General features: G+C 38.4%; 1 protein-coding gene across 3 annotated transcripts in view; it reads left to right on the top strand.

Annotated features, from left to right (window-relative positions):
- Window positions 1-13806, top strand: part of RNL (RNAligase) — a 420780-nt gene that overhangs the window by 268927 nt on the left and 138047 nt on the right. For all 3 annotated transcript variants that reach the window (XM_089402248.1, XM_089402249.1, XM_089402247.1), the window contains 4 exons: window positions 6049-6125; window positions 6377-6448; window positions 6566-6642; window positions 7029-7109. In XM_089402248.1, the coding sequence (XP_089258374.1) occupies window positions 6049-6125; window positions 6377-6448; window positions 6566-6642; window positions 7029-7109 (307 nt within the window). The remainder of the gene's footprint in view (window positions 1-6048; window positions 6126-6376; window positions 6449-6565; window positions 6643-7028; window positions 7110-13806) is intronic.

A 13806-nucleotide genomic window follows, 5' to 3' on the forward strand; every position in this document is an offset into this window, starting at 1 on the left:
GATGGTATGATGACGTGAGAGATGAAGCAAATAAAGGGGTTGAAGATCTTTTCAGTCAAGGAAGCTACTGAAAGAATCCTAGATGACCTAAAGGTATATAAGGTATGTATGCTTGTATTTAATATTATAGTCACGTCGTATGGTTGCTAGTAACAAGGATCACTACTTCTATTTTGAGGAGCATGATCAAAGTAAAGGAATCTCTTCCAATGAAAGCATTATAGAAGGCATGAGTCACACTAGATGAAATCAACATAATATGTCCTCATATGAAGTATGAGGTGGTTGACTACGATTAAGGAACTTTGATTGGAAGCCCCTGGGAATGAAGTGTGTGAAAAGATAGGAAGAGATCGTGATAATATGCAAAGAAGGTAGAAGCATAGTATTCAAAACCGTTCCGGTCTGACCGGTTACCGGCCTAACCGGCCGGTTAGGAGGCTCACCGGTCAGAACCGGTGAAAAAACCCGGTCAGCACCCCTATTTGCCCAGATTTTTGACCTAACCGGTCAAAACCGGCCGGTTTAGGTCCTAACCGGCCGGTTTTTTGCTAACCGGCCGGTTCCGTCCTAAACCGGCCGGTTTAGGGACAGGCCGCCGGTAAAGGTAAAAAGCGGCGGGTTTATGGCAGCTGAGGGCGGTTTAGGGTTTTTGGGGGTGAGGGAAAGGGATTTTCCCTCCAAAAAGACCCTCACAATTGCTATAAGACACCCCTCTCACCCTCATTTGTCTCACACAACTGATTTGGAGTGTTTGTGAGTGTTTGTGAGTTTGTTTGTGAGCTTGGAGAGTGTGGAGTTTTTGCTGAAGTAGTCATCTTGGAGTTGGAGTTGGAGCTATTTTGGAGATAGTGTGTAGCTGTCAGTGGAGTTGCCATCATCAAGAGGAGGCTAAGGGAGCTACTTTGCATTTCCAGGTAAGGATTTGCACTTGATAATTCCTCATTTGGGTCTGCTGTCCATGAATTAATTTTTTTGTGCTATAAACTTCTCATTTCAATGATCTATCATCTATGCTATGCTAAGCCTATGAACTCTCTAGCTCTATGCTATCAAATTTTTTAGCTTGCATGTGCATTTTTTTTCCTACATTTATCATTGGTTTTCCATGTTCCTTAGCTGCAATTTTTTTTTTAAATGGCAGATTTCTTTGCAAATTGTTATTATTTCAAGCAAACATGGCTCCAAAAGGAAAGGACAGTGCATGGGTTCATTGTGATGTAATTGATGGAAAAATGATATGCAAATTATGCCATAAATCTATTGGAGGTGGGGGTATTCTTAGGTTGAAACAACACTTGGCTGGGGTAAGAGGCCAAGTAAAGCCATGTGATGCACCAAAAGAACTGTTAGGTCCTATTAGGGCAGAATACATTGCCAAGCTTGAAAAATTTTATGAGGATAAGGCTAGGGAGAAGGCCATCCAAGATGAAATTGCAAGGAAGAGGGAATTATTAGAAGCCATGAAAGAGAGTGGGTATGATGATTATGAGATTCAAGACTCCTGCCTGCAGATTGACACATATCCCACAGATATTCAGTGTTAATGATCTCTATATTTTTTCAACTTCCATCAGAGTCTTCACATCTGTCCGAGAGATTTTCTAGTCAAATCTTCTTGGACTTCGAATGTTAAATGCCTTGAATCCTTGAGGTGCCCAAACTCTTGGATTACATACGGCTACGGGAGCCCTTAATGACAGTAGCAAAATGACGGGAGTCGGTGCGAGGGATGATGGAGCAACATTGGTAGAGCTAGAGTGCCAAAGTCTGAAGCAACGCAGTGGAGTGTTGCAGAAGTGCGAGAGGCACAAAGCAGATACAACAACAATGCATTAGCATCAAAGGGTCAACACAGATTAGCAACAGAGGTAGCTTCAGTGTCCACAAACATCCATACTGACCAACATGTCAGCATTTGGGTGGATTTTCAGTTGTTTACTTCTTAGCAACTGAGTGGCTTCCCAGGAGGTCACCCATCCCAGAACTCCTCTGGCAAGCCCCGGAAGTGATGATTGATGCTATGTGATTCATTTCACTAGTTTCAATCCCACTTCTTCACCCCTGTGAGCATCACCCGATGCAATGAGTGCTAAGTGAACTATTCAAAAATCATGAGAAATTAGTCAGTTACGACTACCTCTCATGGAAATGGTCATACGTGAATGACTTACTTAACGCAGTTGAATCCCAAAATGATATCTAATATAATGCACTGCGTAAACCTCCATACTTAAATTCAAAAAGAGTCAAGGGATCTCTACTTGAATGGTTCATGAGGCACAATACTTGCTAAGGTTTTGCAAATGGGGTAGCAAGCTAAGTGGGCTTGATTGTGGGGAAAACTCCACAGTTAAGCGCGCTTGAGCCAGAGGAGTTTTGGGATGGGTGACCTCCTGGGAAGTCCTGGTTACTGGGTGCAAGCCCCGGAAGTGATGATTGATGCTATGTGATTCATTTCACTAGTTTCAATCCCACTTCTTCACCCCTGTGAGCATCACCCGATGCAATGAGTGCTAAGTGAACTATTCAAAAATCATGAGAAATTAGTCAGTTACGACTACCTCTCATGGAAATGGTCATACGTGAATGACTTACTTAACGCAGTTGAATCCCAAAATGATATCTAATATAATGCACTGCGTAAACCCCCATACTTAAATTCAAAAAGAGTCAAGGGATCTCTACTTGAATGGTTCATGAGGCACAATACTTGCTAAGGTTTTGCAAATGGGTAGCAAGCTAAGTGGGCTTGATTGTGGGGAAAACTCCACAGTTAAGCGCGCTTGAGCCAGAGGAGTTCTGGGATGGGTGACCTCCTGGGAAGTCCTGGTTACCGGGTGCAAGCCCCGGAAGTGATGATTGATGCTATGTGATTCATTTCACTAGTTTCAATCCCACTTCTTCACCCCTGTGAGCATCACCCGATGCAATGAGTGCTAAGTGAACTATTCAAAAATCATGAGAAATTAGTCAGTTACGACTACCTCTCATGGAAATGGTCATACGTGAATGACTTACTTAACGCAGTTGAATCCCAAAATGATATCTAATATAATGCACTGCGTAAACCCCCATACTTAACCTCAATTTGACATAGCCTGAGAATGTAGATCTTGTAGGCTTGAGAAGTCTTATTGTATCCCACAAAAGTACCTTTCTTCCCAGAAGTTTCTAACTTCTTCCTCTTCTTCTTGGGCCAATGTATGTATACTGGACAACCAGAGATCCTCAAGCGATTGTCCTTTGGCTTTATTCTCGTGAATGCTCGCTCAGGAGTCTTGTGCCCCAATATCGAGTGAGGTCTCCTGCTCTTAACATAAACTGTTGTAGTAGATGCCTTTTTCCATAAGAACATGGGTAAATCTAGATCATGAATCATTGCCTTAGAAGCCTCCACAATGGACTTGTTCTTCCTTTCTATAATCCCATTGTATTGAGTGTTGTAAGGAACTATCCACTCCCTCTTGATCCCTGGCATTGCCAGCCTCCTTGTAGAAATTACTGAAGTCCTTTGAAGTATATTCCAGGGCTGCTTGGTAGTGTGAGCAGAAGCGGGAGCAAGGAGCCACATTTTCAAAAGCTCTCGGGTCGGGAGCGAATTTTAATATAATATGTATTTTTATATATTTTGGCGCATATATGTTAACAATAGCATATAGAATGATGAATTAGATACAAAAACATAAAAACATGGATTAGACCATATAACATCAATCATCTAGAAGTTATAATCTTCATCAACCACATCCACAAGTTAGTAACATACAACATATCAAGTCTCATGATTCATCCATCATAAAGTTTCGAGCTTTCAAAATTCAATATATAACATTTATCATCATTGATCACAAAGAATATCTAACATGAAATGAAATGTTTCAGCCATCAACTTTCTTGAAGCATCATATTCATAATTCGTTACCAATGAGTTATAATTGCCATCTTCAAACTTCAAACTTAAATTGTCATATATTGTTTAAGAAAAATATCATAATAAATATGAAAGAGTTAACAATTATAAAAACGACTAGAAACTAGAAGCGACAAGTAAATCTATTATCTACTGCTTCCTCTTGCATTTGCCAAGAGAAATGTCTAAATTTTGAGAAGCTCGTGGTGGTCTATTGGGAGTCTCTTCCCACATAGTCGGACGACCATGTCCAAAACCAGAACCAGAAGGCACATGACCTGCACATGAGGATGTGGATGGTGGTGGTGACAACAAAGGGACAGCTTGTGGAACTCGAGCACTGGCAACTGCTACTGGATGATGAGGATGGCATGGCTGTTGCTATTCCTTCATCATCATCTTTCAAAAGTTCTGTTTCCAATCCTTCTAGATGCATAGCTCTATCCTCCAAATAATTTTCCTCTGGGTTGTTGTCCCAAGTCATATATGATGTATCAGCGCAAGCCAACAACCTCAAGTTGTAGTGCACAAAGACCAAGATTTCTGCTCGATTTTCATTGAGGCAATTTCTTCTCACATTCTGGATGAAGGTATAGGTGCTCCAAGACCTCTATGCAGAGGACGTATTTACAATCTATGAAGGCACTTTTTTTTTTCCAATTTTGCAAAAAGTCTATCACTGCCATACTGTCCCACCATGTGACAACATCCAAGCTGCCCCTATCTTCGATTGCATGCAATGAACCAAACACTCCGTAGCCCTAGTATATTCTCCCCCATTATCAGACATCAAAACGTTGATAGAACTTGCTGGATACTTCATCCTTGGCCATCGTGAAGTAGATCCATGTCTTATGGGAGAAATCATCAACAAATACCACATAGTACAAGAAACTACCCAAAGATGGTACTATCACAGGTCTGCATACATCTGAATGCACTAGATCCAAGATCCCCTTGGACCTACTATCTTTTCTTGGAAAAGATCGCTTGGCATTCTTGCCATGTGCACAGCCCCTGCAGACACCCTTATGTTCTACAATGCCATAACTCACATAAACTGGTACTGTCATGTACCAATGCCTGGTTTGGACATCATAAAAATGTGTATACTCCTCGCTCTTGAACAACAATCACTCCTATTGCGTCTATGCTTGAGTCCTTAGGCCATACAAAGAACCTGACCATCTACAAATGCAACTCTGCAACCTCTATCCTTCAACGCTGAAATAGTGAGCAGATTCTTCTTCAATATTGGAACAAACAATGCATCTTTTATGTGTAGAGAATCTCTGGACACCCGCTGAAATGATGCTGTCCCAACTTTTTTCGCTGCATACTTGGAATTATCTCCAAGTTCCACCTGCAATGCTGATGCCCTTTCTGTCAAATTTGTGAACCTGTCATGTGCCTAAAAGCACCACAATCCACCAACCAAATATCACTAGTGTCTTTAATAGTTCTTGTAATAGTGGAGACAAAGAACTATTCTTTTCAGAGTCCGTTTGCAATCTCATCAAGTTTAGATTCCTTTAGTCTTTTTCAGTGGTAGATGCTCATCATCATCACCAAGAGCGGCTGTTGATGCATTCTGCTTTCCCTTCCTTTTCTTCTCAAGATACTGTGAAGCATCATGACCAAATGTATGACATTTGACTTATGTTGAATTTTGACTTTGGAGGTGACTTGGAGGAGGGCTGGGCTTGGAGTTTTGGTGTCAATTTTGGGCCTTGGTCTTGGATATCTCATTTTGATCTGATTCTATAAGAGAAGGATTGTTGTTGGGTTTCCGCCCTTGTGGTGTTATGCCCTGGCTTGGAGCCTAATTTCTGGTGTCTCTTGTCTACTGTCTATTTTTTGTTTTTGAATGGTCATTGCTTGATGAATAAGAAAGGAAAAATAAAAGAACACTAAATAATTTCACAAGTAATTATCGTGTAAAGAAATTCCCCACTTTATTGGAATTTCGACATGAATTAGTTAGACATCATACTTGCATGGTCAAAATAAGAATAGAGGCTTATATTGCTTATTTTGTTTGTATATTTGTATACAAAACAGTGTTAACAGGAATGAATGAACAACTTTTCTGCATGTGAAAAAGCATTGAATTTTGATTTCTTGTGGTCTTTTAGGCATGGGTACGAATCCTTTTGCTCTTGATGCTTTGGCAGTCTTCATGTTTCGTGTTCTTCAGCGAGTTAACCACCCGGTAATGTTTAAATGCTTGTGTGTTCATGTTTGTTATGTTCTTTATTGTTTTGTGTCATCTTTCCATACTTCACCATTTCTTTTAGGACAAGAAATCTGTTGTTGCTATGTCTATGGACATTTCTTTTTGTTTCATTCCACATTGAATTCAGACAAATACGCTTGGGTTCATAGATGTTTAATACGTTCAACGCACCATTGCCTATTTTGTTTTTACTTGATGATTGAAATGTGTGTCTGTGCTTTTTGAAGGGTAGTCTGGATAAAAACTCGAAGAATGCTGGCTATGTTCTACTCATGTTTTACAATCTCTATGAGGGGAAGGTATGTACTATGGACACATTTACAGACGGTGATCTGCATCCTAATTTATCTTCTTTATGTTTATCTACAAACTTGACATTTCTTCACTAATGAGTGGCAAATTATAATCTTTTTCAGAGTAGGAGTGAATTTGAGACAGAACTGCATGAACGTTTTGGCTTGCTTGTTAAGATGCCTTTATTGAAACCTGACAGGTATAGAACTTTAGTTATATGTGAGATTCCGCTTTCTACTCTTTTTTTTTTCGTTTTTATGAATATAGTTTTTTTACTGTCCCTTGACATGATTATGATGTCAAGTTGAATTTTGTTGTATATTATTTTTTGTGATATAAGCTCACCAATGTTTTCTGGGTTGCATTTTCTTTTTGATGTTTCCCTGATTGTCCTAAATTTATGTTAACACTTGAAACAACTTTATAGTAATATTTGAAATGCATCTGAGGCCATATCATGGATCTTATTTGCTTAGAAGTATGTTCATTATCAGCAGTGATCCTATTCGTTTTGTAAATGGTATAGTGAATTCATGGTTTGTGCAGTGGTTCCGTATGGATAATGTAATACGTGTTTGTTTGCAGGGATCCTTTGCCTGATTCAATTAAAGGTATCTTGGATGAAGGACTCAGTTTATACAAGCTTCACACTAACAGGCATGGAAAGTAAGTTATGCAAATTTCTGTGTCAAAATCGGCACTCTTTATAAGTTATGCAAAGTGCTGCATTATAATTGACACTCTTTTATCTTATGCTTGCGATGGCATATACTCATATTCTATAGTGCATTACTGGATTTTTCTCCACACTGTAGACTTCGGTTGGATTAGTTTGATTCCTACTTAGTTTATTTTTCCCTTAAAAGACTCTTGTTGTGTATGCCATAGAGAATTCAATTGTACAAGAGGTCTGTATATTTGTGTTCTCTTTCAGTGTAAGAGCTCATATTGTCTTTTGCTGCAATTGCCTTAACTCTTGTTAATTTTATTTTAAGAGTTCCAGTTTATCAACCTCTAACATGTCTGTATGTTAAGACTATGTACGTTGGAAATTTGAAGTAAGCACAGGGTATTAAATGGAACAGAAGTACTAAGTTTGTGGCCTACTATTTTTGGGTTATTGTTACTTGTTTGACGCTATTGAATTTGCTGTGTGTCATGCTCTTTAAGCATAGTTTTATTGAAAGGGAATCTGAATAACATAGTTTACATGAAGCTGAAGATGCACAGATACAAGAAACACTTACAAAGAGACAAGCAATATATGCATCCATCATTCATGAAGAAGCTTCAAAGAAGAAAAGAGAATCATCTTCCACACATCAAATGCATCAAAAGAGTCTCCAATAGCTCCAAAGAAAATGTGCGAGTTCTTTACAAGAGAACTAATCCATGTGTGATGATGATCTCTCACAAATGAAAGTGAGTTGTATTTATATGAGACCTTAGAGGTCGAATTATTAACCGAAGGCCCCCTAACATTATAAAAATGTGCAAAATACAAGCCTTGGTCGTGGATACACGAGTTATGCCAAAATAGGATGGAGCAATCATGGATACATGAGTTACGCCCAGTGTAACAAGAATCGACGAGTACTCGCGATTCCCAATCTGATCGCCCGTGAAACGATCCGATCCGAAACTCTGCCGATTTTTTCCGATTTTCCTGATTTTGTCTAGTCCCGCCAGTTTTGGGTTTAGGGCTTTCGCTTGGGTTTATCGGTCCACTGCCGACGCCGCAGAGCTATTGCATACACCGCAGAGCCGCAGAGGCATTCCGGAACATGTTGATATATGTCTTGGAACACGTTGAAACAGTCCAAAAGTCTATCTAAACCCTTCAGATAAATGTGCTTCAACACGTTGAAACAGTCTGAAATTATAAATGTAATCTTGATTACGTCTCTCGAGTCAAAGTATCGGGTATGACCAGAGGAAACCCTAAATGATTAAATTATGCTTTATTAAATTGACTCGAGACCATGGGTGCTTTGATTGCTGAACACAATAATATTGTAACGTTCAGTTCACTAAAACTAAAATGCATTGTTTCTATATAAATATTGTAATGTTCAGTTCATTATTATGTACGTCAAAATAAAACTTAAAGGTTTTGGCAAGATTTGTGCTCGACAATTGGTATCATACCATATACTTCCATTTGGGGGTCTTTTATGAATAATGTTCTTTCTACCATTGATATGTATTTTTATTTCGATTTTTATTTTCTCATTACAGAAGGTTCAATAAGTAATTGGAAATTTGTTGTAATTAAATTTTTTTAACGTTTTCTTGATAATTACGGAAAGTGTGGATGAATATTGTAATTGAGTTCACTAAGAGATTATTTATGTGTTACTTTACTCGAAGAGGTTTGGTATTTAATAAAGTGAAAAAAAAAAAATTATTTTTGGATATTTTGTATGTAATTATATTTTCAAATATGTGGTAAATTGCTCTTTTTTGTGTATTATTATTGTATTGAATTCTCTTGAAATATCACCCGCTTTCACTAAAAAAACATCATAATTAGAGTTCAGGAGGTTAAGATATCACTTATTAAAAATCAATTATTTCCAATGTATTTTTTACGACATGTATGAGATACTTATTCATTCATGATATTTTGGACATCTATTGATATTATGCATTGTTTGGACATGCCTTTACCGAATATTACTGAAAAATGTTTTTTTTTTTTTTTAATTCAATATATGTATATATTTTTGTTTAATGAATTCAATGATTTTTTGCCGATTTTTTCCCGATCCGATTAAAACTCTTCGCTCTTTTGCCTCGCCGATTTATTGCCGATTCCGAGTCTGGTAACATTGGTTACGCCAACGTTTGTTTTTCCATCCTTCATTATCTTCCTTTTGCTTTTTCATGATTTTTCTTTGTATTACTACTTAGGGCTCTAGGAAATAAAAGCATGTTAGAGATATGCAACAACTATTACCCCCTTAAGGTGGGGCAGTTAATTGCCCCCAAGGGTTGAATGTGTATGGGTTCCTAAATGATCAACGTGGCATTCAAGGCCCCTAAGAAATAGGGTGATGGTCATGATGAAGGGGTAGAGATCATGTTTGGATTTTTCCCATGCGCTATATTCAAGGTGATGGCCATTTTTGCATTTTTTGATATTCTTTTTTTTCTTGCTTGTGGCAATGATATCATTTTAACATTCTTTTAGCTTCATCATCCTTTGGGGCAATAGTTATAGGCTTGACCTAGACATGTGGACAAGGGGAGGGGGTGACCTAGTGCCTTGTGGACCTAGTGGTGATGTGGACCCAAAGAGGGAAGATGATGAAATAGGGCTTGTAATGTGCCAAGGGGAGTGAAACATGTGAAATGGAAAATGATACCACATTACCAAAATTAGGGTTTCTCAAGTAGTGCCCTTCCTAAAGCCCTATATAGGGGAGATCCCATGACTCCAAGATTTAAGGATTAACCTCCCCATTTATGGTGAGGGAACAAAATTGCAGCCAAAACCCTTCCTTCTTCGAAGTCACCCAATAATCCATGCTCAACGTGCGTAAGGAAGAACAAGCAGAAGCACTCGACTGCAGAATGTAAAACATATCTTTAGGATTGGATTTCCCACCTTAAAACATATGCTCTTGATATATGGACGAGGGGACATATGATTGGTTCAGGGAACGAAGATCAAATGACACAATACATCGGCTACACTGGTGGTTGTAAGGGGTTGCTGGTTGGCGGCTAAAGAGATCTCCTGCAGAAAAATTCTCCTATAGGGTCTTCGACTTTTGGTGGGTAACACTCCCAATGTGAGAAATCAAAATGATCTCTGCTACTTATTGGCTAGGGTTGAATCTTTCACAATCTAAAATAGAATGCCCTTAGGGTTTTTCCCAAGGGTTTGAAGCCAACAACATTCTAAAGAACAATATGATATTCAAGCATGCCCCAAGAGTGAGCTCCAATTTCTCTTTTATCATCAGAATGCCATGGGGCTATACCATGGGTCATGAGAATAACACGGGTCATATACTGTGGGTCATCATGGTACCATGGGTCTCTCTTCATAACCTTTTTTACTTTTGACCACTTTCTTTCACTTTTTAACTTTTTCTTGCTCAATTTAATATAAGTGAGTTATAATATTTTTTTTTAGTCCTCCCAAAGTCAATAACACTTTTTTAATTTAATGGGTCATGAGAATAACACGTGCCATATATTGTGGGTCATCATGGTACCTTGGGTCTCTCTTCATAACCTTTTTTACTTTTGACCGCTTTCTTTCACTTTTTAACTTTTTCTTGCTCAATTAAATATGAGTTATAAATTGTTTGTTTTTAGTCCTCCCAAAGTCATTAACACTTTTTAAATTTAATTACTCAATGTCACTTTGACATATTTCTTTTTCACCCATACGACGTTTAAAGAATTAAAATAATTGATCCCCTTCTTACTGACTATAGCCTATCAAATCAAATAGGCTACTAAGTCGTTCTGCATAAGTGATCATTCGGAATGGGACATTACAATCATCCCTTCCCAATATTGCTTGCCCTTAAGCAATCTAGAACCTGCGTATCAATACCAAGATCCCAATATGCTTGTAGAATGCTCCAACATATATCTAATGTACCATCCTAACACAACTAAACCCAACGTCACTATTACACTCTTCCATATCACTGAGCAATGCACTACAATGTAAACCATCCCTCATAAAAAACGCTGGGGTAGTTGAAGGGGATAGCTCCTCATCATCCAACTTTATCATATTTACATCATATACCATGTATCCTTTAATCTCGTTGAAGTCAGAGGCTCGATATTATACCAACATCTCAGATAAAAATCAGACTTGAATTGAAAAAGGAGTTGCAGCTCACAGGTGAGTACTGCGCCTGGAGACTGCACTCAAAACAAAGAGAACTCTCTCCGTACACTCTACATTCATCAAATGAGCAATTACATCATTAAGTACATTACTAGAACTCAGGAAGTTGCAACCAAAATCCTAAACTCTAGGAACAAATCCTAAACTAAGGAGATACGTTACAACTTGTGTAACCATTTCTCCATTAATACAAAATAATATTAATTATTTTCGACTACCCCCCTTAATGGAGAAAGGATTATCTTGAACTCCTAGCATCCCTCTAAACAATTCAAACTTTACACACCCAAGAGGCTTAGTAAAAATATCAGCCATGTTATCACAAGTTTTACAATATTCAACACATATCTCTTTTGACTGTTGTTTCTCTCGAACTAAATGAACCTGAGTATCGATATGCTTGGTATTTTTATGAAAGACTGGATTGTATGCAAGCTTGATGGTACTCTGGTTGTCGGTTTTGATAATAGTTGATTCTTTTTGCTCTTCTCCTACATCGTTGAGAAGTCTTCTCAACCAGATAGCTTCACATGTGGCTGCACACAATGCTTGGTACTCAACTTCACATGAAGATAGAGCTACAGTGTGCTGCTTTTCGCTGCTCCATGCTATGACCCCGGATCCAATGCTGAATGCGTAACCTGTGATAGATCTTTGATCATCCAAGTTACCTGCCCAATTGGAATCTGAAAAACCTGCTAGAATAACATCAGAAGTGTCAGTGTACAAAATGCCATAATTACTAGTACCACTAAGATACCTCAACACACTTTTTGCTACGACCCAGTGACTTTCGAGTGGTTTTGACATGAACTGGCTCAACACACTAACAGAATATGCCAAATCTGGTCTAGTTGTAGTCAGATATATCAAACTGCCAACTAGCTGTCTGTACATGGTAGCATCCACCTCTTTAGTACTGTCGTCACTGCTCAACTTTAAGTTCTGCTGTAATGGTGTTGCTGCTGATCTGCACTGCTCCATTCTGAACCTTTCCAGCAAGCTTCTGGCATACTTCCCTTGAGTAAGAAAAGTTTGTCCAGAGTCTTTCCATACCTCCAATCCCAAGCAATAATGAAGGTTTCCAAGATCTTTCATCTCAAACACTTGTGACATCTGCTGTTTGATTTATTTGATCAGATTGTTAGCATTCCCTGTTATGATCATATCATTTACATACAAAGAAATCAAAATAATTTGCCTTTGTTTATTAAACTTGGTATATATATTTGGATCATTCAAGCTCCTATGAAAGCCATGCTGTACAAAAAATGAGTCAATTTTCTCATACCATGACCTGGGTGCCTATTTTAAACCATAAAGTGCCTTTTTCAATTTACACACAAGATGTTCCTGCCCCTTTTTCACAAAACCTTCAGGTTGTACTAAATAAATTTCTTCCTTCAAGTCACCATTCAGAAATGCAGACTTGACATCTAGCTGGTGTAGCTGCCATTTGTGTTTTGTTGCTAAGGAAATTAGCATTCTAATGGTGTTTAATTTGGCTACAGGAGCAAAGGTGTCATCGAAATCTATTCCCTCTTTTTGTGAGTAACCCTTTGCTACCAGTCTAGCTTTAAGTTTCTCTATACTCCCCTCTGCATTTATTTTTGGTTTATACAACCATTTGCATCCTATGGGGTTTTACCTTCAGGCAATTCAACCAAATCCCAAGTATGGTTTCTGTTTATTGATTCTATTTCCTCATACATTGCAGCCCTCCATGCATCAGATTTACTTGCTTCTTCATAATTTGCAGGTTCTACAATGTTTAAAATCTTTGACATTAATGCATAGTCTTTCAATTTAGATGATAATCGAGTCTTCCTACCTGATCTCCTTGGTAGGGGACTTACCTCAATTCTGTCTATTTCAGCCTTTTCTAGGCTTGCATCATCATTGATTACATTGTCTGTTACTTCTTCTTCTTGTTTCTCCTCCTGCTCTTCATCTTCCTCACTATTTTCTTCTATTAGCAATGGAATGTGCCAATCAATGTTAGAGACATTCTTTCCTTCTTCAACTTGTTCATGAAATATGACATCTCTGCTTGCAAAAACCTTGTGAGTCACAGGATTAAATAACTTATATGCCTTGAACTCAGTGCCATATCCAACAAATATACATTTCAGGGCTTTAGGATCTAACTTCTTCCTATTTGCCTTAGGTATATGAGCATAAGCTTTTGAACCAAATATTCTTAAGTGACTCACTGCTGGTTTGAATCCAAACAATGCTTCAAAAGGGGTTTTGAAGCCTAGACATCTAGTAGGACTCCTATTCTTTAAATACACAGCAGTGTTAATAGCTTCTGCCCAAAGACCATTTGATAGACCCTTACCTTGAAGCATGCTCCTTGCGCACTCCACAAGAGTTCTGTTCTTCCGTTCTGCCACTCCATTCTGTTGTGGAGTGTGGGGCACTGTAAACTGTTGCACAACCCCATGATGCTTGCAGAAATCCATGAACTCTCCCAACCGGTAT

This window comes from Pinus tabuliformis, chromosome 2_1, assembly GCF_031772625.1.
Source record: "Pinus tabuliformis cultivar Carrire ecotype Pingquan chromosome 2_1, CPIR1, whole genome shotgun sequence".
Lineage (NCBI taxonomy): Eukaryota > Viridiplantae > Streptophyta > Pinopsida > Pinales > Pinaceae > Pinus > Pinus tabuliformis.